The sequence below is a fragment of the Heterodontus francisci genome, chromosome 36 (genome assembly GCF_036365525.1).
Source record: "Heterodontus francisci isolate sHetFra1 chromosome 36, sHetFra1.hap1, whole genome shotgun sequence".
NCBI lineage: Eukaryota > Metazoa > Chordata > Chondrichthyes > Heterodontiformes > Heterodontidae > Heterodontus > Heterodontus francisci.
In genome coordinates, this window is record NC_090406.1 from 30,304,430 (window position 1) to 30,330,429 (window position 26,000).

General features: G+C 42.8%; 1 protein-coding gene across 3 annotated transcripts; it reads right to left on the reverse strand.

Moving 5' to 3' along the window:
- Positions 1-1,555: 1,555 nt before the first annotated feature.
- Positions 1,556-22,898, reverse strand: LOC137351712 (CDC42 small effector protein 2-like). 3 transcript variants are annotated; one of them, XM_068016447.1, is made up of 5 exons: positions 22,763-22,898; positions 16,809-17,107; positions 14,524-14,628; positions 8,380-8,524; positions 1,556-2,088 (listed from the first exon to the last, which is right to left on the reverse strand). In XM_068016447.1, exons 2-4 carry the CDS (start codon positions 16,860-16,862, stop codon positions 8,423-8,425), a joined length of 261 nt encoding a protein of 86 aa, XP_067872548.1. In that variant the 5' UTR covers positions 16,863-17,107; positions 22,763-22,898; the 3' UTR covers positions 1,556-2,088; positions 8,380-8,422. The 3 variants fall into 3 exon arrangements, with proteins under 3 accessions (XP_067872548.1, XP_067872546.1, XP_067872547.1); XM_068016445.1 differs by having other exon boundaries at positions 8,392-8,524; positions 22,763-22,896; XM_068016446.1 differs by lacking the exon at positions 22,763-22,898 and adding an exon at positions 22,316-22,597 and having other exon boundaries at positions 8,392-8,524.
- Positions 22,899-26,000: the final 3,102 nt, after the last annotated feature.

The following is a 26,000-nucleotide window of genomic DNA, read 5'->3' on the forward strand; positions in this document are numbered from 1 at the left end:
CAAAACTATTACAAAGCAGAACTTTTACAAATACACAAAATGCAATCTTACCCATCACACCAATCTGGAAATTTCTCAAATATGCACCAAATATAAAACATCACCATTTTAAAAATAGACATCCATTCACTTTTAATGTGCAGACATTGATTATTTTATTAATGTTTCAGTAAGTTTACATCCATCAGCAAAGCAAAGCTCAGAACTCAAACCATGATCCCAGTCTCTACCCCACCCATATCCGCCTACCACCCACCTCCATCCATCCTTTCCCACCCCACTCCCGTCCAGTTTTGGACTTGGTAAATTATGCTATATCTATTGACGACCACGAGACACTGCTGTCTCATGTATGATTTTACTTGAGTAGGGAAACTGTGCAGAGATCCCACATGTTCCTTACTTTGTAAAATCACAGATTCGGTGTGATTAGCATGCTCCCAGTACAGCCAAGGACCTGTTGGTCATACAAGAGTTTTGCTGCCATTAGACAACAGAACCACCCGTGAATAAACAGGGGACGATGGATGTTTTACTAGGATCTTTCAAACCAAATTTGCAAGCAGAATTGTTCAGGAACTTTGTCGTTCCTGTTCTGTCTCTGTATGTTGCCTGCTTTACAGCAGGTCACCAAAAGCTAGTAGCAAGAGGAATGCATTGCATGTGATTTTTGTTTTTTAAAAACAGTCAAATTATAATATTCTAGAGCGCAAACAGCCACACAAGAGATTCCAGTGATAGGTCAATTGCTGTCCAACTACAAGCTGCCATAGAAATCAACCTGAGAATTAGTACCCCGCAGGTGGGTCCATGCAGAGGCAGTGGTTGTATTCGCCCAGCTTGTGCGTGTTTTTCCTCTCATTTTCAGCAATCACACTTCATGTTTTCAAAGTAAGCAGCAGAGTCAGTGCAGGTTCAGAGGCTACATTCATGCTTCACATTCCACTACAACACAGCTACCTTCAATAAATGACTTACTCTCAGTGATCACACAGCATCAAACACAACAGCAAATTAGTAAACTGAGCATTCCTATCCCCTTTTGGCACAGAAACTAGGAACAGCACCAGGATTGGCAAAGTTCCTCCCTCCACCCCAGCCCCACTTAACTATTTTCAGCTGGGACTGAGCAAAGGGCACCAGCAGGTGTGCTACAGTTGCCCTCAGCACTGCTAAGATAGGGAGGGGGAAATCATTCAGGGTTTTCACGCAGGACCTCTGTCCAGTAATTCCTGCTGGAAAGTGTGCACCTGGACGTGAGGAGAGGACAGAATTGGCCTTGGCTGGAATGTCCTCTGCAATGCAATGGTCTGTGAACATTCACTGACACAAGAAAACTGGATATCAGAGTGAGACACTAGCAGGTGACTGGCTCGTGGGGAACTGTACCCCAGCAAGAGTAACACCCAGGGAACTGTACCCCAGCAACAGCCATGATCTGGGGGACACTACCATAGTGAGAGGCAGCACTGGGGAAAGGTATCCCAGCAAGGAATCAGCACTTTCATAAGTGGAGAGGAGAAAGCTGAAAGTTGGGAGGGAGGTTTAATTTAAAAAAAAATCAGCATTTTTAAAAGAAGTATCAATCAAAATGTTTCTATCCCTATCGAGTCACCTGAACTCCTGCATCTCACTCAAGTTGCAACTCCACACTAAAATCCAGGGCCTTTGACAGCATCAAAAGAAAGTCTGTCCATAGAATAAAACTACAGAACATGACAGTTAAACATTATTCCAAACACAGATACAGTCATTTGCAGTCTGACAAAAGCTACAATCCTCCACTTTGTGGGAATCTACAACTCCAGGATATATTGCAAGTTAGAAAACAAACTCGTTACAAAAACCTCCAATTTGATAGATTCAGGCAATATTAGAAAAAAAATGTAGTTCCGTTCAGGAAACACAAGGGGCAGTTTCTCCATATACATTCAGCTGGTATTGCAAGCAACAGGTTCCCCTTGAAGGAATGTGGCCACTTTTAACACAATGCTGAGTCCTTCAATATGCAAAGCACAAACTTCATCTTGACTTCGTTGACAGGGAGGAGCAATGGATCAGAGGAATACTTTAGGAAGATAGAGGAATCTGAAAAGAGAAACAACATGTACTTTAAGATAGGGGTCAAATATAGCTGGCTCTGACACCAGTCAGATATAGTTCATTCAGATACTAGCTGCATCAGATGCAGCTGGGTCAGATAGCGGGAAGTTACAGAAATGTTTATGAACACACAATGGGGAGATGGTGGTGTAGTGGGAATGTCACTGAACTAATAATCCAGAGAGTCAGGCAGCTTCCCTGGGGACACAGGTTCAAATCCCACCATGGCTGCTGGAGGAATTTAAAGTCAATTTTTTTTTAAATTCATTCATTCATGGGATGTGGGCGTTACTGGCTATGCCAGCGTTTATTGCCGATCCATAATCGCCCTTGAGAAGGTGGTGGTGAGCTGCCTTCTTGAACCACTGCAATCCATGTGGTGTAGGTACACCTACAGTGCTATTAGGAAGGGAGTTCCAGGTTTTTGACCCAGCGACAGTGAAGGAACGGCGATATAGTTCCAAGTCAGGATGGTGTGTGATTTGGAGGGGAACTTGCAGGTGGTGATGTTCCCATGCATCTGCTGCTCTTGTACTTCGAGGTGGTAGAGGTCGTGGGTTTGGAAGGTGCTGTCTAAGGAGCTTTGATGCGTTACTACAGTGCATCTTGTAGATGGTACACACTGCTGCCACTGTGCGTCGGTGGTGGAGGGAGTGAATGTTTGTGCATGGTGTGCCAATCAAGTGGGCTGCTTTGTTCTGGATGGTGTCGAGCTTCTCGAGTGTTGTTGGAGCTGCACCCATCCAGGCAAGTGGAGAGTATTCCATCACACTCCTGACTTGTGCCTTGTAGATGGTGAACAGGCTTTGGGGTGTCAGGAGGTGAGTTACTCGTCGCAGGATTCCGAGCCTCTGACCTGCTCTTGTAGCCACTGTATTTATATGGCTACGCCAGTTCAGTTTCAGGTCAATGGTAGCCCTTAGGATTTTGATAGTGGGGACTTCAGCATAGGTAATGCCATTGAATGTCAAGGGGAGATAGTTAGATTCTCTCTTGTTGGAGATGGTCATTGCCTGGCACTTGTGTGACGTGAATGTTACTTGCCACTTATCAGCCCAAGCCTGGATGCTGTCCAGGTCTTGCTGCATTTTTACACGGACTGCTTCAGTATTTGAGGAGTCACGAATGGTGCTGAATATTGTGCAATCATCAGCGAACATCCCCACTTCTGACCTTATGATTGAAGGAAGGTCATTGATGAAGCAGCTGAAGATGGTTGGGCCTAGGACACTACCCTGAGGAACTCCTGCAGTGATGTCCTGGAGCTCAGATGATTGACCTCCAATAACTACAGCCATCTTCCTTTACGCTGGGTATGACTCCAACCTGTAGAAAGTTTCCACCCCCCCACGATTCCCATTGACTCCAGTTTTGCTAGGGCTCCTTGATGCTATACTCGGTCAAATGCTGCCTTGATGTCAAGGGCAGTCACTCTCACGTCACCATGAGTTTAGCTCTTTTGTCCATGTTTGAACCAAGGCTGTAATGAGGTCAGGAGCTGAGTGGCCCTGGCGGAACCCAAACTGAGCGTCACTGAGCAGGTTATTGCTAAGCAAGTGCTGCTTGTTGGCACTGTTGTTGACACCTTCACACGCTTTACTGATGATTGAGTAGACTGATGGGCAGTAATTGGCCGGGTTGGACTTATCCTGCTTTGTGTGTACAGGACATACCTGGGCAATTTTCCACATTGCCGGGTAGATGCCAGTGTTGTAGCTGTACTGGAACAGCTTGGCTCGGGGCGCGGCAAGTTCTGGAGCACAGGTCTTCAGTACTATTGCCGGAATATTGTCAGGACCCATAATCTTTGCAGTATCCAGTGCCTTCAGTCGTTTCTTGAGATCACGCGGAGTGAATCGAATTGGCTGAAGTCTGGCATCTGTAATGCTGGGGACATCAGGAGGAGGCAGAGATGGATCATCAACTCGGCACTTCTGGCTGAAGATTGTTGCAAATGCTTCAGCCTTATCTTTCGCACTGATGTGCTGGCCTCCCCCATCATTGAGGATGGGGATATTTGTGGAGCCACCTCCTCCAGTTAGTTGTTTAATTGTCCACCACCATTCACGGCTGGATGTGGCAGGACTGCAGAGCTTAGATCTGATCCGTTGGTTATGGGATCGTTTGGCTCTGTCTATTGCATGCTGCTTACGCAGTTTGGCATGCAAGTAGTCCTGGGTTGTAGCTTCACCAGGTTGACACCTCATTTGAGGTATGCCTGGTGCTGCTCCTGGCATGCCCTCCTGCACTCTTCATTGAACCAGGGTTGGTCTCCTGGCTTGATGGTAATGGCAGAGTGGGGGATATGCCGGGCCATGAGGTTACAGAATGTAGTTGAGTACAATTCTGCTGCTGCTGATGGCCCACAGCGCCTCATGGATGCCCAGTTTTCCACTGCTCGATCTGTTCAAAATTTATCCCATTTATCATGATGATAGTGCCACACAACACAATGGACAGTATCCTCAATATGAAGGCGGGACTTCATCTCCACAAGGACTGTGCAGTGATCACTCCTCCCAATACAGTCATGGACAGAAGCATCTGCAGCAGGCAGATTGGTGAGGACAAGATCAAGTATGTTTTTCCCTCGTGCGGGAACCCCCACCACCTGCCGCAGACCCAGTCTAGCAGCTATGTCCTTTAGTACTCGGCCAGCTCGGTCAGTAGTGGTGCTACCGAGCTACTCTTGGTGGTGGACATTGAAGTCCCCGACCCAGAGTACATTTTGTGCCCTTGCCATCCTCAGTGCATGGAGGAGTACTGAGTCATCAGCTGAGGGAGGGCGGTAGGTGGTAATCAGTAGGAGGTTATCTTGCCCATGTTAGACCTGATGCCATGAGACTTCATGGGGTTTGGAATCGATGTTGAGGACTCCCAGGGCAACTCCCTCCCTACTGTAGACCACTGTCCAGTCACCTCTGCCGGTGGGACAGGACATACCCAGGGATAGTGATTGCAGTGTCTGGGACATTGTCTGTAATGTATGATTCCGTGAGTATGACTATGTCAGGCTGTTGCTTGACTAGTCTGTGGGACAGCTCTCCCAACTTTGGCACAAGCCCCCAGACGTTAGTAAGGAGGACTTTGCAGGGTCGACAGAGCTGGGTTTGCCATTGTCGTTTCCGCTGCCTAGGTCGATGCCGGGTGGTCCGTCCGGTTTCATTCCTTTTTATTGACTTTGTAGCGGTTAGGCACAACCGAGTGGCTTACTAAGCCATTTCAGAGGGCATGTAAGAGTTAACCACATTGCTGTGGGTCTGGAGTCACATGTAGGCCAGACCAGGTAACGACAGCAGATTTCTTTCCCTAAAAGGACATTAGTGAACCAGATGGGTTTTTACAACAATCGACAATGGTTTCATGGCCATCATTAGACTAGCTTTTAATTCCAGATTTATTAATTAAATTCAAATTCCACCTTCTGCTATGGTGGGATTCAAACCCATGTCTCCAGATCAATACCCTGGGTCTCTGGGTTACTAGTCCAGTGATAATACCAAAATGCCACTGCATCATTATGATGAATTAATTTAAAAAATCTGGAATTGAAAGGTAGTCTCAGTAATGGTGCCATGAAACTATCATGGATTGTCATAAAAACCCATTTCGTTCACTCATGTTCTTGAGGGAAGGAAATCTGCTATCTTTACCAGTCCCACAGTAATGTGGTTGACTCTCAACTGCCCTCTGAAATGGCCTAACAAGCCACTCAGTTGTCAAGGGCAATTAGGGATGGGCAACAAATGCTGGCCTTTCCAGCGATGCCCACATCCCATGAAAGAATAAAAAAAAGAATTAAACCTTTGCCGGAAAAGAATAATCGACTGATTTATGCCCCCAAAACTCCACAAAGACATGGAGGGTATCAGACAAACCTGCCCTCTGCCCATGTCGCCACACAGGCACTTTCCAGCAAGGGGTCACTGGTTACAACAATTTGCATTTATATAGCGCCTTTAATGTAGTAAAACCTCCCAAGGCACTTCACAGGAGCATAATCAGAAAAAAAACTGACAGCAAGCTAAAGAAGGACAGATGATCAAATGCTTGGTCTATGATGAAAGTTTCAAGGAGCATCTGAAAAGGAGGAGAGACAGACGACGAGAAAGAGATGTTTAGGGAGGGAATTCCAGAGATTAGAGTCTAGATGGTTGAAGGCACAGCTGCCAATGGTGGGACGAGCAAAGTTGGAGATGCACAAGAGGTCAGAATTGGAGGAATGGGCCGAACAGCCTACTTTTGCTCATAACTCCTATGGTATGGTAAATAAGAGGGGGCCAAGTATAGATCCTTTGGGGCCTCCAGAGAGAACGTTGCAAGGGCAGGAAGAGAATATATTGATGGAGGTTCTCTGGCTACAACTGGATAGATAAGAGTGATACCAGGCAAGAGCAGCCCCACTCAGTTGGAAAATGAAAGAGAGGTGTTGGAGGAGGATTGTGTGACCAATCATGGTCACAGTCACATTGGACCACATTGCAGAATCATGTTAGTCATCAGGAGAGGAAACAATGGCTGATTTTTTCCCCATCCTATGCTGGGTACGCTGGGGCCAATTATAATGGTCAGCTGTGATCAGAAAGCTGCAGAAACTGGGAATGGAACCCATGACCAGACCTACCTTGTCTATAGCCACTCACTGAATAAAGTCAGTGAACCATCAGGGAATACAAAGGTCACTTTTTACTTGTTGGGCTTCTAATAGAAAGAACAAATTCCATTTTTTAATGTTAAGTTGCCAGCCATTGTGCAGTAAGGTAATTACTGTAATAACCACAGCAAACTGAAAGGGGAGGAAGCACAAAATGGATTCTGAATTTGTCAGACAATGATGAGTTCGCTGCTGTATTGGGCTAAGAAAAATAATTATAAAAGATTAATTAGACTGAGTAGATTCTTGAGGGAAAAATTAAAGCAACTAGCTCAAATAATGCTTTTATTTTTGGATCAAAAGAGTCAGTTCAAATTATGGAGTAAGAGGGAGCGAGGTGGTACAATCCTGGTTAAAAAAAATTCAAATAAATAACTGAGTTCTACCTTAGGAAACTGCTTGTACATGTAACCTATGCAAAGAACCAAACTTGCATATCCAAAATATGATTAGTTACTAAACAAACTTTCCTCTAACTGCTGGTCAAATTTTTACTCAATGGTAAGGGTAAAGACTACTACTGACCCAGTAATAATGAAATCCACTACAGTGTAGCATTGTATACAAACACATTAATTTATTCAATACTATATATAGTGTAGAACAGTACACTAATGTTAATTATATACTAGTAAATTGCTTGTACCATTGACTGATCAGTTAATGAATTTTTTTTCATATACAGAAGTTGACAATAGAGTTGGGAGACTTCAGAAACCTGCCGCATAGAACCAACTAATGGTCACAACCTGCAACAATACTGACAGCTGACATAGTAAAATTGAATGGACAAAACTAATAAAGCAATTTAGAATTGTAAATGTTGACACCAAAGCATCACCATAAGTTGTGACAAGAACTTAAGTTTGTGAAAACAAAGTGCTTGTCAGAATCTCGATTACTGATAATTAATCAGCTGGAAATAAACAAACAGGTAGCTGGAGTGGGACTGGAAAAACAGCCATGATGAGGCAATTATAAAAAATACTTTTTTAGAACTGCAAAATATGACATAAAATAAGTTAAAAAAAAAAAGATTTTCTGGCCTGCATGGGTCTACATCTTTCAGTCGATTTTATCTCTTGCCTGGGAAATTCTCTCAGTGGTGGTAATGAGGTATACAGACTGGGAGGTCCCAGCTTTGACCTCCGGGTTGTGCTGAGTTTGTTTTAAGCCAGGGTAACCTCCAGGAGTCAGGGAGGGGCGAAAAAAAATCAGTCAGGTCTTTAGTAACTTCTGACAGAAAGTGCATGTGTGTTGATGTTAAGGATAGAATCAGACTTAACTGCAATGCCCTCCATGGTTTAATACCTTGCCGGGACTCCATCTAGAACTCATGATGAATGGGCACTCAGGTGAGTGGCTGGTGCCTGATGTGTTGTCCCCTAGCAACAGTTGGCACCTTCAACAGTGAAGCAGATAAAAAAGTACAACTGCTGTTTAAGCAGATAGTGATGTTTATTAATGGGTTTATCAGAGTTCTTTAACTCAGTAACTTAGTAATAGTGACATTTATTAATGTGTTTACCGGAGTTCTGTAACTCAGCACCATGGTAATAGAGATATTTGTTTATAGTTTTACTCGAGTCTATAATCAGTACCACAGTAACTGCGATACTTACTAATGGAATTACCTGAATTGTATAACTCGATAGCTGAGTAATGCTACGCTGATCTCGTATCGATAAGCCGCATTGTTTGAATACTAATTGGCACTGTGTCGCTGTAGCCGCCTTTAGATTGCATTTGGCCATGTACGTCATTCATCTGTGACAGAAAGAAAGATTATTAGTATGAGAAATTAGGTTAATGTAATAATGTACTATCAATTATCCTCCTGTAGTTTTAATTCTAATTAATCTTGTGAACACTGTAATCTTTCACTTAGGCTTGCTCAAAATCCAAGCATTTTTTGAAAATATTTGTCTTTTATAGACTACCTTTTCTCCGAATATCAGGCCTCGGTCACTAACTCCCTCAGGACTAGCAGCAAGAGTGGTCACTTCTACAGCAGGTCAATCAGTTGATCTCTCATTTAGCATTTTCTGCTGTAAGTGAATGGGCAGAGATAGAAGTACCAGGTTCAATCTACGGCCTGTACAGTGTTAGCTCAGGCACTACAGTTGACCTCAGTGCCTACAGACCAGGCATAAAAAAAAAAGTTCTTCATGACCCTTGCTGAAATATGTGAATGTGAGGTAAGGGTGGGATTGCCCCAGAGCTGAATAGGCAATACTCATTTTCTGAACTCACACATGAAGAACAGTCACTTGGGTGATACCGGAAATGTACCCCAACATGAGTCAATGCACTGGGGGAAAAGGGGAGGGGCAGGGAGAAAAATAGGACAGACAACCTGTTTTAGCCTGGTACTTTAATTATAAATTTGGTAGCTTGCCACTAGGTGCCACCATTACAACATTTTAGGACATGTCTCAGAATCACAAATTTGTATCAGAAGTAGGTTATCCAAGAGTTTTCCCTGGTGCACTGGCTGCATGCATGCCTCCCTCCCGCCTGAAAACTGAGCGGCACTGTGTGATATTAGAACCTTTCATCTGCTCTTCTATTTGGTGCATGGTCTGTAGATGAGAGCAAGACTTCAACGTTCCACCAAATATGCGGGTGGGTGGAGAGGAAGAATGTGATTGTTGCCCACCCTTCACAAACCCCCATTGGCTCAGATTCCAACTTCTTACACATCACCTCCTCCTTTTGCCCCACCATTGATGACCATGCCTTCAGCTGCCTTGGCCCCCACATTTTAAAATTAATAACCCTCTGCCACTCCAACTCTCTCTATTTTAGGACCTTACTCTTAGACCAAGCTCGAGGTCACCTTTCCTAATATCTCATTCTTTCAGCTCAGCATCTAGTTTTTCTCCTTCATTCCACTGTGAAGCCACTTGGGGCGTTTTCTACTTTAAAAAGTGCAAATTGTTATTGGTAGGACTCTCTCTGGATGATTTAAGTCCTAATATGTACTCACTACTGAAAGCATAAATAGATCGGTAGACAGGACTATAAACTAATAAAGGAGGGAGGGAAGGGCTCAGGTGCATACAGCACTAACTTAAAGATAAGAAAAAATAGAAATGAGAGCAAAGATCAGAATATAGACTGGAATAAAGGTAACAAATACTCAAGGAATAGACAAGGTTATGTGAAGTAATAAAATACCCGACAAAAATAAAGCAGGAGTAATGAAAAATAAGAGCATATTAAATTACCTGTATACTGATATACAGAGAGCACCAACAAACAAAGGAATTGGAGTCAATAATTAAATGCGAGGAAGCAGATATAGTAAGGATAACAGAAACAAGGCTGCAGATGGGACAGGATTTGAAGTTAAATATTTCAGACTATGACGTATTTAGAAATAACAGGTAAGGGAATAAGGGAGTGGGTTGCTGTGTTAATCAGATAAAACATAATGGCAGAAGCAAGAAAGGACATGACTAACAAAAGAGACAGAAACAGAATCTATGTAGATTAAGACAAAAGGAGGAATCGGTCACATTATTAGGGGTACAATACAGACCACAAAATAGTGGGAAGGAAGTGGAAAGAGAAATATGTAGGCAAATATATGATGTCGTATGGGATCTCAAATACTCCTAAATAAACTGGCAGAGGGAGAGAAAGAGCAGCAGGGGATGGAGTTTTATAGTGTACATAAGACTCCTGACTGACTCACTATATAAGCAGAGAAGATAGGAGACGTAAGCGTGGAAAAACATGTGGGGAGCAGTGATCATTATAAGGTTTAAGATAACGATTGAGAAAGATATAGAAAATACTAAGACCAAACTATTAGACTAGAAAAAAGTCAACTATGAAGGAATGAAGATAGAGCCAAGGAAGGTAAATTGGAAGAAGGTAAAATAAGTAGAACAGTGAGTAATATTTGGGAGAGAGATCAATAGAGATTAGCAGAAATATATTCCACTAAAAAAATAAGAACAGCCTAGTCAAATAAATAAATAATGGATAAATAGAAGTGAAGGTAAAATGTAAACTAAAGAAAAGGGCACACCCAAGGTATATAAATAAGAAAGGAGAGCATGTCAAAAGGGAATATAATGAGCTTAGGCAAGAGCTTAAAAACAATTAGGAAGGTAAAGAGGAAAGATGGAATGAAAATATCAAATCTAAAAGGTAGTAAAATTTTCTGCAGGCAGGACCAAACAAAGGGACAATAAAGATAATAGGCATACTAAGGGATGAGCAAGATAAACTCACAGGAGATGATAATGAAATGGCAGGGATGATGAGCAGATACGTGCCTCAGTTTTTACTGAAGAGGAAATTACATGTGGTAGAAGAAATCAAGAGATATTCTAACAGTTAAAAGAGAAAGAAAATAATAGACAATCTAGCCAAAACCTAAAGAAAATAAAACTTTATTTATATAGCACTTTTCATGACCCCCAGATGTCTTAAAGCCCTTTACAGCCAATAAAGTACTTCTGAAGTGCAGTCACTGTTGTAATGTAAGAAACGTGGCAGCCAATTTGCACACAGCAAACTCCTACAAACCACATTGTGATAATGACCAGATAACCTGTCTTGGTGATGTTGATTGAGGGATAAATATTGGTCAGGACACCGCGGATAACTCCCCTCCTCTTCTTCAAAATAGTGCCTTGGGATCTTTTATGTCTACCCGAGAGGGCAGACAGGGTCTTGGTTTGACATCTCATCTGAAAGACAGCACCTCCGACAGTGCAGTACTGGAGTGTCAGCCTTGATTTTTGTGCCCAAGTCTTGGAATTGAACCCACAACCTTGTGACAGATGCAAGAGTGCTACCATGGCTGACAAAGGAGGACAAAACCCTGGGTCCAGATGGATTGTATCCATGGATAGTCAAAGAAACTAGGGAGCAGACATCAGAAGCACTCATAGCCATATATAAGAATTCAGAAGCATTCAAAGGAACAATAACTGGTGAACAGCAAATGAAATTCCTATCTTCAAAAGGGAAATAGAACTAACCCAGGGAACTATAGGCAAGTCAGCCTATCAACGATATAGCAAAGCATCCAGAGACACAGAATATAATTTAGCATGGATTTCTAAATGGAAGGTCATGTTTAACAAACCTTTTTGAAACCTTTGAAGAAATAACAAATAATAGACAAAGGGCAATACGGTAGATGTGGTATAAATTAACTCTCAGAAGGTCTTCAACAAGGTGCCACATAAGAGACTCATTAAAAAGGTCAGGACGTGTGGAGTCAGGGACTAGGTGGCAGATTGAATTGAAAGATAATTACAAAACAGAAAGCAGAGGGTAGGAGTCAAGGGAAGCTTCTTGGACTGGCAGAAAGTGCGAAGTAGTGTCCTGCAGGGATTGTGCTGGGACCACTGTTTTCACCCTACACATAAATCATTTGGACTCAGAAACTGGAGGAATGATGTCAAAATTTGTGGACGGAACAAAATTGAGGGATAAAGCTGAAAACGTGAACGGTTGCGCCAAAATAAAGGAAGACATAAACAGGTTTGAAACACCCTGAAGGTGGCAGGACAGATATATAGAGCGGTGAAGAAGGCATATGGAATGCTTTCCTTAATTGGCCGAGGTATAGGATACAAAAGCAGGGATGTAATGCTGGAACTGTATAAAACGCTGGTTAGGCCACAGCAGGAGTATTGCGTACAGTTCTGGTCACCACATTATAGGAAGGACATAATTGCTCTGGAGAGAGAGTACAGAGGGGATTTACAAGAATGTTGCCAGGGCTTGAAAGTAGCAGCTATGAGGAAAGATTGGATAGGCTAGGATTGTTTTCCTTGGAACAGAGGAGGCTGAGGGGTGAGTTAATTGAGGCGTACAAAATTATGAGGGGCCTTGGTAGAGTAGACAGGAAGGACCTGTTTCCCCTAGCGGAGAGGTTAATTACCAGGGGGCACAGACTTAAGGTGATTGTTAGAGGGATTAGAGGAGACACGAGGAAAACCTTTTTCACCCAGAGAGTGGTGGGTGTCTGGAATTCACTGCCAGGATCAGTGGTGGAGGCAGAAACCCTCAACTCATTTAAAAGGTACCTGGACATACACCTGAAGTGCTGTAAACTGCAAGGCTATGGACCAGGTGCTGGAAGGTGAGATTAGATTGGGAAGCTAGGTTTTTCGGCCAGGGTAGACACGACGGGCTGAATGGCCTCCTTCGGTGCTGCAATTTTTTAATGGTTCTATGGTTTGCAGAATGGGTGGATAAATGGCGAATTAAATTCAATATTGTGAAGTGTAAGGTGGTTCATTTTGGGAAGAATGAGGAGGCCATCATTTCTTAGAAGTTAAGAAACTTAATGGGGTAGAGGAGCAAAGAAATCTGGGAATACAAATACATAAATCAATAAAAGTAGGAAAACAAGTTGTTAAGGCCATAAAGAGTACAAAGAACTAGATTTCATTTCTACAGGAACAGAATACAAAAGCAAGGGGGTAACGTTAAATTTATATCGAACCTTGATTATATCACACTTAAGCATACTGTGTGCAGTTCTCGTCTTTATACTACATAAATTATATTTAGGGACTGAAGAAAGTGCAGAAAAAGATTTACAAGGATGTAACCAGAATTTAGAGGATGCAACTATCTGGAAAAGAAAAGACAAAGAGGAGACCTGGTAGCTGTCTTTAAAGTTATGAAGGGGTTCAATAGGGTGGATGTTGACAAACTGATTCCATTCAGAATTGAGACCAGATTCAGGGAGTCATAGATACTAAGGAATCTAATAAAAGAAATTAGGAGGATTTTTCTTTGACACAATGGTGAAACTTGCTGCCATATGGAGTGGGTGAAGCACATAACACCGATGCATTTAAGTGGGGCGGGTCGATCCATGGGAGAGAAGGGAATGGAGGGATGTGGGGCCAGGGTGGGAAGAGGTGGCACATGTGGTATATAAACACCAGTTGGACCAAATTACATGACTTGTGCTATAAATTCTATGTAGTTCTATGTATTTTATATTCACCCAGGACCATGTATAACCTGGCAGCTGCTCACCTAGGATCATTTATGTTCTGGTACCTGCTAGCCATGGATCTTTCATAAATGGTGAAGCATTAGCATGAGGAACTTTTTCTTAACCACAGAGGGTTATGAGACTGTTGAATGCACAACCAAGAGTTAGTAATTTAAGGGGAAACCATGTCAACATTTAAAATAGGTTAGATAGGTTAATGAAATAAAAGGGGAATAAAGGGATAAAATGAACAGGGCAGGCACATGGGATTAACACTACTGCTTACGTGGAAGATAGCCACACACACTGACTGGTTAGGCCCAATGGCCAGGTTCTGTGTTGTAATTTCTATGTAGTTCTATGTAACCATGGGCCATTTATACCCTGGCTCACCCAGCATTGTTTATACCCTGGCTTATTCAACACAAAACGTTGAAAAAGTCTTTCATATCTTGAATCCGAATAATTGAAGTAGTCACTGGGGTAACACTGCAAATTGACAGCTGAATTCCCTTGTACTGCAACACTATGGTGAATAGTGACATTAAAATAAAACTAATATTAGCATCTGCAGCCTCCCCATACAATTAATTTCCAATCTCACTGAGGCAGTGTGCTAACAAACAAGGCAGGCAGGCCGGGAGCATCACTGTGGCTGACCTCATGCAGCTTGTGTGGCCGAGGAGCTCTTAGATACCTGATCATCCTCTCAGCTCCACATCAGTTGCAAAGCAGACAAAATAAAAGATTTAGTAACCTTGCAAAACATTTTAGATACACTTACAGAGCTCATTTGATCCCCAAACATATCTCCGGCCCCCATGTGTGATGTGTGAACAAAATTTGTTGGCTCTCCGATCATACTCCTGTCTATCCGTCGCCGCCTTTTCTGTCAAAAAAAAGGTACCGAAATCAGGAGTGAGATCCTGCACCACTTTAACACATGGATATGTCAGTGGCAAAGTGACGGCATTGCATCAATTAGAAACAATAATCAGTGATAATGTCAATGCACATTTAGAGAGGTTCGAGTTAATTGAGAGCCAGCATGGATTCGTAAAAGGCAGATTGTGCTTGAATAATCAAATTGAATTTTTTGATGAAGTAACAGAGAAGGTTGATGGAATGCAGTGAATGTTGTTTATATGGATTTTAAGAAAGCATTTGATAAGGTACCACATAAAAGGCTGGTTAACAAAATTGAGGCTCATGCAATAGGAGGGTCTGTGTCTAATTAAATTTTAAAAATTGGCTGAAGGACAGAAAACAGCGAGTCATAGTAAACGGTTGCTCATCAGACTGGAGGAATCTTTTTAGCTATATATAAATTACTTGGACCTTGGAATAGAGTAGAATCTCAAAATTTGCTGATGGCACCAAACTTGGAGGTGGGGCAAACAGTGAAGATGATATGAACCTCCTGCAACAAGACATAGATAGGCTGGCGGAGTGGGCAGACAGGTGTCAGATGGAATTTAATACTGACAAGTGTGAGGTAATGCATTTTGGCAGAAGGAATAGAAAGAGGCAATATATGGTCGGCATGGATGCGGTGGGCCAAAGGGCCTGTTTCTATGCTGTACAACTCTATGACTCTATATACTTAATGGCATAGTTCTAAAGAGTGTGCAGGAACAGAAGGACCTGGGGGTGCATGTGCATCGATCTTTGAAGGTGGCAGGACATATTGAGAGTGGTTAGTAAAGCTTATGGGATCTAGGGCTTCATAAATAGAGGCATTTAGTACAAAAGCAAGGAATTATGCTGAACCTTTATAAAGCTCTGGTTAGGCCCCAACTGGTGTACTGCTTCCAGCTCTGGTCACCATACTTCAGGAAGGGTGTGAGAGTCCTTGAGAGGGTGCAGAGGAGATTTCGTAGAATGGTTCCAGGGATGGGGGATTTAGTTACAAGGTTAGGTTGGAAAAGTTGGGTTTGTTCCCCATAGAACAAAGAAGATTGAGGGGAGATTTAATAGAAATGTACAAGATTATGACAGGCTTAGATAAGTTAGACTAGGAAAAACAAATGGTACAAGGACTAGGGGACAGAGATTGAAAGTTTTGGGAAAAAGATGTATCCGGAATATGAGGAAGCATTTTTTTATGCAGCGGGTGGTAATAACCTGAAACTTGTTGCCCACAAGGGCGGTGGAAGCGGAGACAACCACTGACTTCAAGAGGAAGTTGGATGGCCACCCGAGAGAAATAGACTTGCAGGGCTACGGGAATCGAGCAGAAGAGTGGGACTGACTGCAAAGCTCTGTGGAAAGCTGGCATGGACTCGATGGGCCGAATGGCCTCCTTCTGTGCCGTAAATGATTCTATGATGAATATACAGTGGGTCCATTAATGTAAGCAGCCACTGGAAGCATTCTCATGATGAAAGTTACACCCGACGTAAATATGATTCCTGTACAATTAGTTTAGTCCGTGTAGAAAGTACTTTTAGGGGTAAATAAGCTTTACAGACGTCATTACATATGGTTGGTGTTATATATGGTGGCATAGTGGTAATGTCACTGAACTAGTAATCTAGAGGCCCAGGCTAATGCCCTGGGGACACAGTTTCAAATCCCACCACGGCAGCTGGTGGAATTTAAATTCAATTAATTAATAAAGATCTGGAATTGAAAGTTCAATAATGGTGTCATGAAACTATCAATTGTTGTAAAAACCCATCTAGTCCTTTAGGGAAGGAAATCTGCTGTCCTTACCTAGTCTGGCCTATATGTGACTCCAGACTCACAGCAATGTGGTTGACTCTGAACTGCCCTCTGAAATGGCCGAGCAAACCATTCAGTTTTCAAGGGCAATTAGGGATAGGAAGCAAATGCTGGCCTTGCCAGCAATGCCCACATCCCATGAAAGAATAAAAAAAACACCACCCCCACAAAAACTTGTGCACAAAGAGTGTCCAGGAATACAAAGCTGACAGCAGATGTTCCACTCTAATCCCCACTCCTTCTCTATAAAACAAGCCACAACATGCATCCATATGGCCCTGTATTATTATAAATTCAGTAAACAGTTGAAAGTATGGGAGTCATTCATTTAAAAAACATACTTACTGGTTGTGGTTGTTCTGCAATACAGCAGTTAAAACATAACCAGAATTCACTCATTGTTACAAACTATTTTGTCGTGCTTGATAAATTCAGGATCACTTTGGCTATAATAGCAGTCCCTGAAGAAACCTGGGCATGCGATACAAATGTTGCAGGACACTCAGGTTCTGGTACTTGTGGCGCCAACCGCAGGATGCTGAAGTCCAGTGATCAGGCAGTTGGTTAACAGTCTTTCTACAGAAACGGTTTCTCCTACTGATGCTGCAGCAACTTTGTGTATCGCCAATATTGCCTTAACCAAGCTGTAGAAACAATATAAATATCTGCATTAGAGAAACATTGTTTATCTTGATCCCAAAAATAGCGAGGCACACTATGGCTCCACAATTACCAAGCGACCAACACGATACAACTCTTACATTAACTTTTAAAACAGAAAATACAGCTCCCACACGGAGCTAATCCACTGAGTATCCAAGTCAAATAGTGCAACAAGGTCCGAGCTTCAACCTTGGTTGTGCTGAGCTAGCTGTTGTGAGCCAGCATAGCTCGGGGGGGCAGTTACAATTGGCCTTACAGCCTGCAAGATAGGGAGGATGAAAAAATAATCCTGTTTACAAATGAATGATCCCTGCTGGGACATATATGAGAGATGTTGGCTTAGTTCTGAAGTTCCCACTCTAAGAATCAGTGCCCAGGGAACACAAACCCCAGTGGGAGTCAGTGCCCAGGGAACACAAACCCCAGTGGGAGTCAGTGCCCAGGGAACACAAACCCCAGTGGGAGTCAGTGCCCAGGGAACACAAACCCCAGTGGGAGTCAGTGCCCAGGGAACACAAACCCCATTGAGACTGGCACAGTAAGAGAAAATCCAAATAAATAAAACAACAGGATGCAATTAATATAGAGTAAATAGTAGTCTTACTTGCGAATTCTGTTAAACTTCTCTGAACAGTATCACTGTCGGGAAAATGCACCGTGTAAGCTTCTACCCATGCAGCTCACTCTCAGCTGCTCCACAGCAATATCCTCATCTAAATATGCAGCACAGCCAACGATTTCAAATGGACAGTGTCTCTCTGACCGACTATGGCGTTCTGCTGGCAGCTGGATTTTTATCTGTCTGCGGAATCCATGGGAAGCTGCACTTTCCACTGGGAAATATTTTGGTAGCTTGCCCCATGACTCAGATGTTCACAGTATGTGTCAGTGTCTCTACACAGTAGTCATTACCCAGTTAGTCAGACATTGCGGTAAATGTTGGAATACTGAAGTAAAACTATATCTTCAGTAAAGGCACTTTTACTAGGTGGATCATACAATGCATAGTGTAAAGCACTGTTAAACCCCAGGACACAATAACTGCAGATTCTACAATCCTTTTATAACTCATCTGTAACTCTACACAAAGCTCGTCCCAGTTCAGCCGATTCTGTTGCTGAATCATACCCATCGAGTCAGTTGCTCCAGTAAATTAAAGCAAAATAAGGTCTTAATACAATCTGAGACTCCACCATTCTGAAGTCATTAGAAAACATTTCTAGTCTGTTAGATCATAACCAGAATATTGCGTGATTTCACACTGACAACACTGTATCCTAGAGCACTACATGAAAAAACTCAAGTTGGGAATTTTCAGTTTTTGAAAAAAAAAAACCCACTGGTTATGCCATAAAACAACATCTGCAAATGATTCTTCTTTTGATATATGTTACAATTTTTCTCCACTCATGACACTGAATCTTTACTGGGATACTGTCCCACAGGCTCAGTCACTCCCCTTTACTGGGATATTACCCAGAGGGACAGTCACTTCTCAGTATTGGGATACTGTCCCATAGGGACTGTCAGTTCTCTTTACTGGAATACTGCCACACAAGCTCAGTCACCCCTCTTTTCTGCAGCAGCAACCACTGGTTAGTGATCAGGTGACGAAACCTTGACTTTTTTTTCCCCCCCTTCGTAATGGATGAATGATAAGGCCAGTCATACTGCTGCTATGCTAGAGATCAGCTAACCCAACAGACCGCGAAAGAACCTAGAAGCTTTCCACATGACTTGGGTACTCGCTATATAAACTAACTGAGTCATCGGGAAAGGTTCTGGAAATTTCTAGTGTCGAGTATACTTATGTGAGAACATCTTTGTGTTTATAAAGGTAGAAAGCAGAGATTGTGGTATTTGCACTGTGGGCCAAGTAGAAATCAATACCCTGTGTATAATGTGATCTCTATGTCACTGTGTGCTTTTTGTTAGCAAGAGAGTAGATTTTCCTCCAGAAATGCCATATGAGAATCGAAATAAAACTAAAATGCAGGTCCATCAGCACCCGAACAAAAAGTAGGTCATTTTGGAAGGGGCCCTTACTGTGGGATTTCCACTCATGTGGAAATTTGCTTCCATGGAGATGAGGAATGTACATAAAATGAACTTTATTTGAGATAGAAATAAAAGACTGCAGGAAAACAGAAAATACCAGAAATACAAGATAGCTCCATCAGCAGTTTGTTTCCTTGCTTTTCAGATGTGGACAGGCCTGTATTTTACTTTTGAGTAAAGGCCTGCTCTAGTCTGTAAAAAAAACCCAACCTGAGACCAACAGAACCACATCTGACCAGAGCCCGACACTGCCAGAGTCCTTCCATTTTTCCCACGCCCAACCCGACCTGACCATCAGTTAACTTACCTTCCGTTTTTCACTTTGTTGCTTATCTTCACAAACTTAAAATAACTAACAAAAACACCTTTCTAGTGGAAAAATTAAATTAACAGTGGAGCCACTTACCTGTGATAGAGCGTGTCCAACCCGGCCCAAGCCAAGCCCGAATGTCAGACCCGGAAGTGCAATGCAACCCGACCCAACCCAAACCCGAACATCATCGGGTCCCATCGGGTTCGGGTCAGGTAGCAGGTCTTTACTTTTGAGGTATTTGTGTTGTATTCCAAATTCTAACTAATTTAAACCATTGATCTGAAGAAGTCTTTACTGATTCCAATGTGGGTAAGACATCCTCAATGTGTTCACTGATTCAGACTCAGGTAGGATATCCTCAGTGGTTCAAATTCATTCAGTACACAGCCTCATCCAATTTGAGTCAGGGATTCTGTTCCATTCAGCACCTCTACTCAGAAACAAGCTCGAAGCATATTGTTATAGGGATTGGCATATGATGCACCGTAATATTATGCCCCTCTGAGGAGTCTGTAGCTTTCCGTCATGTGGTACTGCATTCATCAACTGGACTGGGAATGTTCTCTAATTAATTAACCCAAGTTCTCTACAAGTCCCAATCTATTTTTATAATGTGTTGTGAGCTGCTTTAATGGCTCAGCCAGGTTGGACAGTAAGTAATTCAGCCACAAAGATTAGAAAGGTCATAGGTTATATCAGGGGCCTGTGTTGAGTTAGGTTACCTCATCTAAAGTAGTGGTAGGGACCTTACAATTAGTCTCTGCATCCTTAGAAGGATTGAGGGAGGAAAGGGGAGGGAAAAGTATCCATGGTTCCTGCTCCTGAATTCTGTCCAGTGACCTCTAGTAGCTAGTGCAAGCATGTATTAAATTCAGCATTGGATGCATCTCGGCTGTGATGCCGCTCCACTACTTGGTATCCAGCCAAAACTGACCAACCAAGATCACACAAGAAGAATTCATACAGATTGGATACCATAACGCTACCAGTACCTGTGAAACTCACTCCTGTAAGACAATATATTATAGAGGGGGAAGGGAGAGGAACAAATTCTATTGTGAATTCCATCATCTGTACATATATAAAAAGACTTGAATCTAATGTAAATATATCAACTACAGACATCAAACTGCACTGGGTCACAATTCAATAGAGGCCCTATTTTATGCTGGGTTCTTCTAATTTGCAGTCAGAAATTTACAAGGAAATACAGTTGCCATCTAGAACCACAAAAAATGTACAACACAGAAGACCATTCAGTCCATCGTGTCTGTTCCGACCAAATAAACCAGCACCTGGTCCATAGGCCCGCAGGTTACAGCACCTCAGATACATATCCAGGTACCTTTTGAAAGAATTGAGGGTCTCTGCCTCCACCATCATTCCGGGCAGCGAATTCCACACACCCACAAAAAAGTTTTCCCTCAAGTCTCCTCTAATCCGTCTACCAATCACCTTAAATCTGTGCCCCCTGGTAATTGGCCTCCCTGCCAGGGGAAACAGGTCCTACCTGTCCACTCTATCTAGGCCCCTCATAATTTTGTACACCTCAATCAAGTCACCCCTCAGCCTCCTCGGTTTCAGGGAAAACAACCCTAGCCTATCCAATCTTTCCTCATAGCTGCAACCTTCAAGCCCTGGCAACATTCTTGTAAATCTCCTCTGTACTCTATCCAGAGCAATTATGTCCTTTCTGTAATGCGGTGATCGAACTGCATGCAATACTCAAGCTGTGGCCTAACCAAAGTTCCATACAGTTCCAGCATCACATCCCAGCTTTTGTACTCTATACCTCAGCCAATAAAGAAAAGCAATTCATATGCCTTCTTCATCACTCTATCCACATGTCCTGCCACCTTCAGGGACTTGTGGACATGCACTTCCAGGTCTCTCACTTCTTCTACCCCTCTCAATATCCTCCCATTTATCGTATATTCCCTTCCTCTATTTGCCCTCCCCAAATGCAATACCTCACACTTCTCTGGATTGAATTCCATTTGCCACTTTTCCACCCACTCAACCAAAACAATGATATTATTCTGCAGTCCACGGCTTTCCTCCTCTATTAACAACACAGCTAATTTTTGTGTCATCAGCAAATTTCCCAATCATGTCACTCACATTTAAGTCCAAATCATTAATATATACCACAAACAGCAAAGGACCCAACACTGAGCCCTCTGGAAACCACTTTCTATTCACAAAAACATCTGTCGACTACTACCCTTTGTTTCCTGTCACTGAGCCAATTCTGAATCCAACCTGCCACCTTCCCCTGTATCCCATAGGGTTTCATTTTACTGACCAGTCTGCCCTGCCTTTACTAAAATTCATATATACCACATGCACTGCACTACCCTCATCTATCCTCCTTGTCACTTCCTCAAAAAACTCAATCAAGTTCATCAGACATGACCTTCCCCTAATAAATCCATGCCTTTCTAAATGACAGTTTTTCCTGTCCTTCAGACTAGATTCTAACAATTTACCCAATACCGAGGTCAGACTCACTGGCCTATTACCTGGCTTATCCCTCGCACCCTTTTTAAACAATGGTACAACGTTTGCAGACCTCCAATCATCTAGTACCTCACCTGTATCTAATGAGAATTTGAAGCTCATCCACTATTTCCTCCCTTGCTTCCTTTAACAACCTGCCATGCAATCCATCCGGCCCTGGCGATATATCCACTTTCAGTAATGTCAGACCCTCAAGCACTTCCTCTCTCTATCTGACCTCAGCAGTAAAACTATCCGGATTTCCCATTTAATAGGCGCAAATACGGGTAATAAAGACACTAATTAAATAAACACACACCCCAATTACTAAATCCACTTGTCTGGAAATCCTGGACCTTGTTTGGAACCCAGGCCGCCAGGGTGCGATGACGTCACAGGAATGGGGCGGAGCTTCAGTCACCGGCTCCGATCCCGCTTCAGATCTCAACTGAATCCAAGCGAGATACTGAGCAGGCCACGTTCCTTTCAGGGAAGTGGACACAAGCCAAGCCACCCGATTAGCCCTTGCCAGTCGGAAAGGCCGCTTCCATCGACAGCAGGCCCCACTAACGGCCGCTGAACCAACCCTGTTACCCGGCAGTTCCCGCCCTAGCAACAATTGGCCAATGGTATCACAGCGGCCGGGATGCGCCTTATCCCAATTGGTCGCACCGCTGTCAATCAAAGTCAACGGTTTCCCGCCCACCATCACTTTCGGCTGCTCCCGTGGATTGTAGTGAACGACATTAATGAGGCCCCGAGTTACCTGAGAGGAGCCAGCTTGCAGTCAGGGTCGCTACTTCCCCTCGGGTTCCAGCCGCTGTCCGACCCACTCCAACCGAACCTCTCAATCCCAACCCCAACCCCGTGTCACCGCACCCGGAAACTCCGTTGACGTCATGGGCTGACATGTCAAAGGTCACTGGGTGCCGCTCACCAACTGGCTAAATCGGAAGTGGGCGATGTGTGGTTCCTGAACGAATGCATCTTTCAAACATTGACTGCAATGAGTTTACAGAGAATTATCTACCCAAGTCGGTGGTGGGGAAACTTCTAGAAAAAATAATTCGGGATAAAATAATCACATGGACAAATGTGGGTTAATTAAAGCAAAATCATGTTTAACTAACTTGCTGGAGTTATTTGAGGAGGGAACAGAGAGGGTTGATAAGGGCAATGCTGTTGATGTGGTGTACATGGACTTTTGAAAGGCATTTGATGCAGTGCCACACAACAGACTTGAGAGCAAGGTTATAGCTCATGGAATAAAAGGGATGGTAGCAAACATGGATATGGAATCGGCTGAGTGACAGGAAACAAAGAGTAGTGGTTAATGAAGGTTTTTCAGGCTGGAGGAAGGTTTGTAGTGCTGTTACCCAGGGGTCAATGTTGGGACCCTTGCTTTTCTGATATATTTTGATGACATAGACCTTGGTGTGCACGGTGCAATTTTCAAAGTTTGTAAATAATACAAACCTCAGAAGCATTGTGAACAGTGAGGTGGATAGTGTCGAACTCCAAAAGGACATAGACAAGTTGGTGGAATGGGCAGACAGGTGGCAGATGAAATTCAATGCAGAGAAATGTGAAATGTAAGAATAACATGGAGAGACAATATAAAATAAAGGGTATAATTCTGAAGGGGTGCAGAAACAGAGGAACCTGGATATATATGTGCATAACTCATTGAAGGTGTTAGGACAGGTTGAGAGAGCAGTTAATAAAGTATACAGTATCCTGTGCTTTATTAATAGGGGCATAGAGTACAAGAGCAAGGAAGTTATGTTGAACTTGTATAAGACACGATTTTAGCCTCAACTGGAACATTGCATCTATTTCTGGGCGCTGCACTTTAGGAAAGACGTGAGAGCATTGGAGAGAGTACAGAAAAGTTTCACGAGAATGGTTCCAGGATGAGGAACTTCAGTTATGAAGATAGATTGGAGAAGTTGGGCTTGTTTTCCTTGGAGAAGAGAAGGCTGAGAGGTGATTTGATGGAGGTATTCAAAATCATGAGGGGTTAGAGAGAAACTGTTCCTACTTGTGAAAGGATCGAGAACGAGAGGGCACAGATTTAACGTAGTTTGTAAGAGAAGACAAAGTGACATGAAAAAAAATCACACAGCAAGTGGTTAAGATCTGGAATGCATTGCCTGAGAGTGTGTTGGAGGCAGCTTCAATTGAAGAATTCAAAAGGGAATTAGACTGTTATATGAAAAGGAAGACTGTGCAAGGTTACGGGAGAAGGTGTTGGAATGGAACTGAGTGAATTGCACTTTCAGAGAGCCAGTGTGGACATGATGGGCCGAATGGCTGCCTTCTACACTGGAACAATTCTGTGAGTCTGTGAATACAGAAACTTAAAAAAAAAAATCCGCCATCTAAAAATTCTTGTCTGTGGAATGCTTCACCAGGAAAAATGGCATCCTTCACTATTGCCCACTATCCAATTATGTGGGTTGCGTGCAGGCAGGCATATTAATCAATAAAACATCGCACTCACTCTGGCCCTGGTGTTGAGGCTGTGTTGGTGAACTTCTTTGTTGTGTACAGATAAATCATTGAAGGAACAAAATTACTCTGGGGCTGCTTTGGAAATGGCTGCAAAGAGAAGAACTGAAGAGGAAAATAGAAAATTCCAAGATGAATGGACTGATGCATTCGCATTCATCCTAAGTTCAGCTGGCCTCCCTGTATGTCTCATTTGCAATGAGAAATTCGCCAACAACAAGAAATTAAATCTTGAGAGGCATTTCACTAAAAAGCATAGTGCCTTAGCCAAAAATTATCTAGCTGGAGATGCCCAAAAGAAAGCAGTGGAGCAGCTGAAGAACAAGGCAAAGGAATCTAGGAATATGTTCACTGAGTGGGTGAAATCATCAGGTAGCTCAACCAATGCTAGTTTTGTGGCAGCTCGAGATTGTGAAACAAGGAAAGCGGTTCACAGATGGTGAATATGTAAAAGAGTACTTTAGCAAAGTCTCAGAGCAGCTGTACAGTGATTTTAAAAACAAAAATGAAATTATTCAAAAAATTAAAGACATGCCTTTATCTGCAAAGACTGTGAGGAACAGAACAACGAAAATGGCCACAGATATCACCAGCCAGCAGATTGAGGATTATAAATTCAGCTCCAGGCTTTTCTATTGCTTGTGATGAATCATGTGATCTTTATGATATTGCACCAATTACTCATCTCTGCAGATATGTGAATTTCAAGGGACCCCAAGAGGAGCTCATTGACTTGGTGCCCCTAAAAAACAAACAAAGGGAGTAGATATTTTTTCATCTATTATAGACTGCCGAAAGACGAAAGGAATACGCACTAACCATGTAATCTCAGTCGCTACTGATGGGGTGCCAAGTATGACAGGGCCAAACAAGAGTTTTGTTGTTCTCTTGCAGAAAACGTTGATCACAATGTGATATCATTTCATTGCATAATTCACCAAGAAGTACTCTGTGCCCAAATGTTTCCTTCTGAGTTCATGGATGTCCCTGGTTTTAAAGATAATTAACAAAATAATGGTGAAAGGATTAGACCACAGGCAGTTCTGTGAACTTCTTAAAGAGGTCAACTGTCAATATGCAGACCGTATTCTCCACAACAAGGTACGTTGGCTTTCCAGGGGGAGCGTTCTTGTGTGTTTTTCAATCTATTTGGAAGAAGTGAAGATGTTCATGTGAGAAAAGGACTGTGACTGTGCAGCATTAACAGATCCACAGTGGCTGCTGATATTTTACTTCATAACAGACATCACAGAACATTTAAACAACCTCAACAGAAAGCTACAAGGAAAGGGAAACATAGCTCTCTGGCTTTTGGAAGAAGTACTTTCATTTGAGCACAAGCTAGCACTGTTTGCCAGAGACATCGAAACAGGCTCCCTTGCTCATTTCCCCAGCAGTCAAATAATTCAAAGAACAGGTAAACGGTATACTTGACCAGGAAAATCTAAAAGATGTGATTGTGAAAATGCAAGAAGCTTTTGCAGGACGTTTTC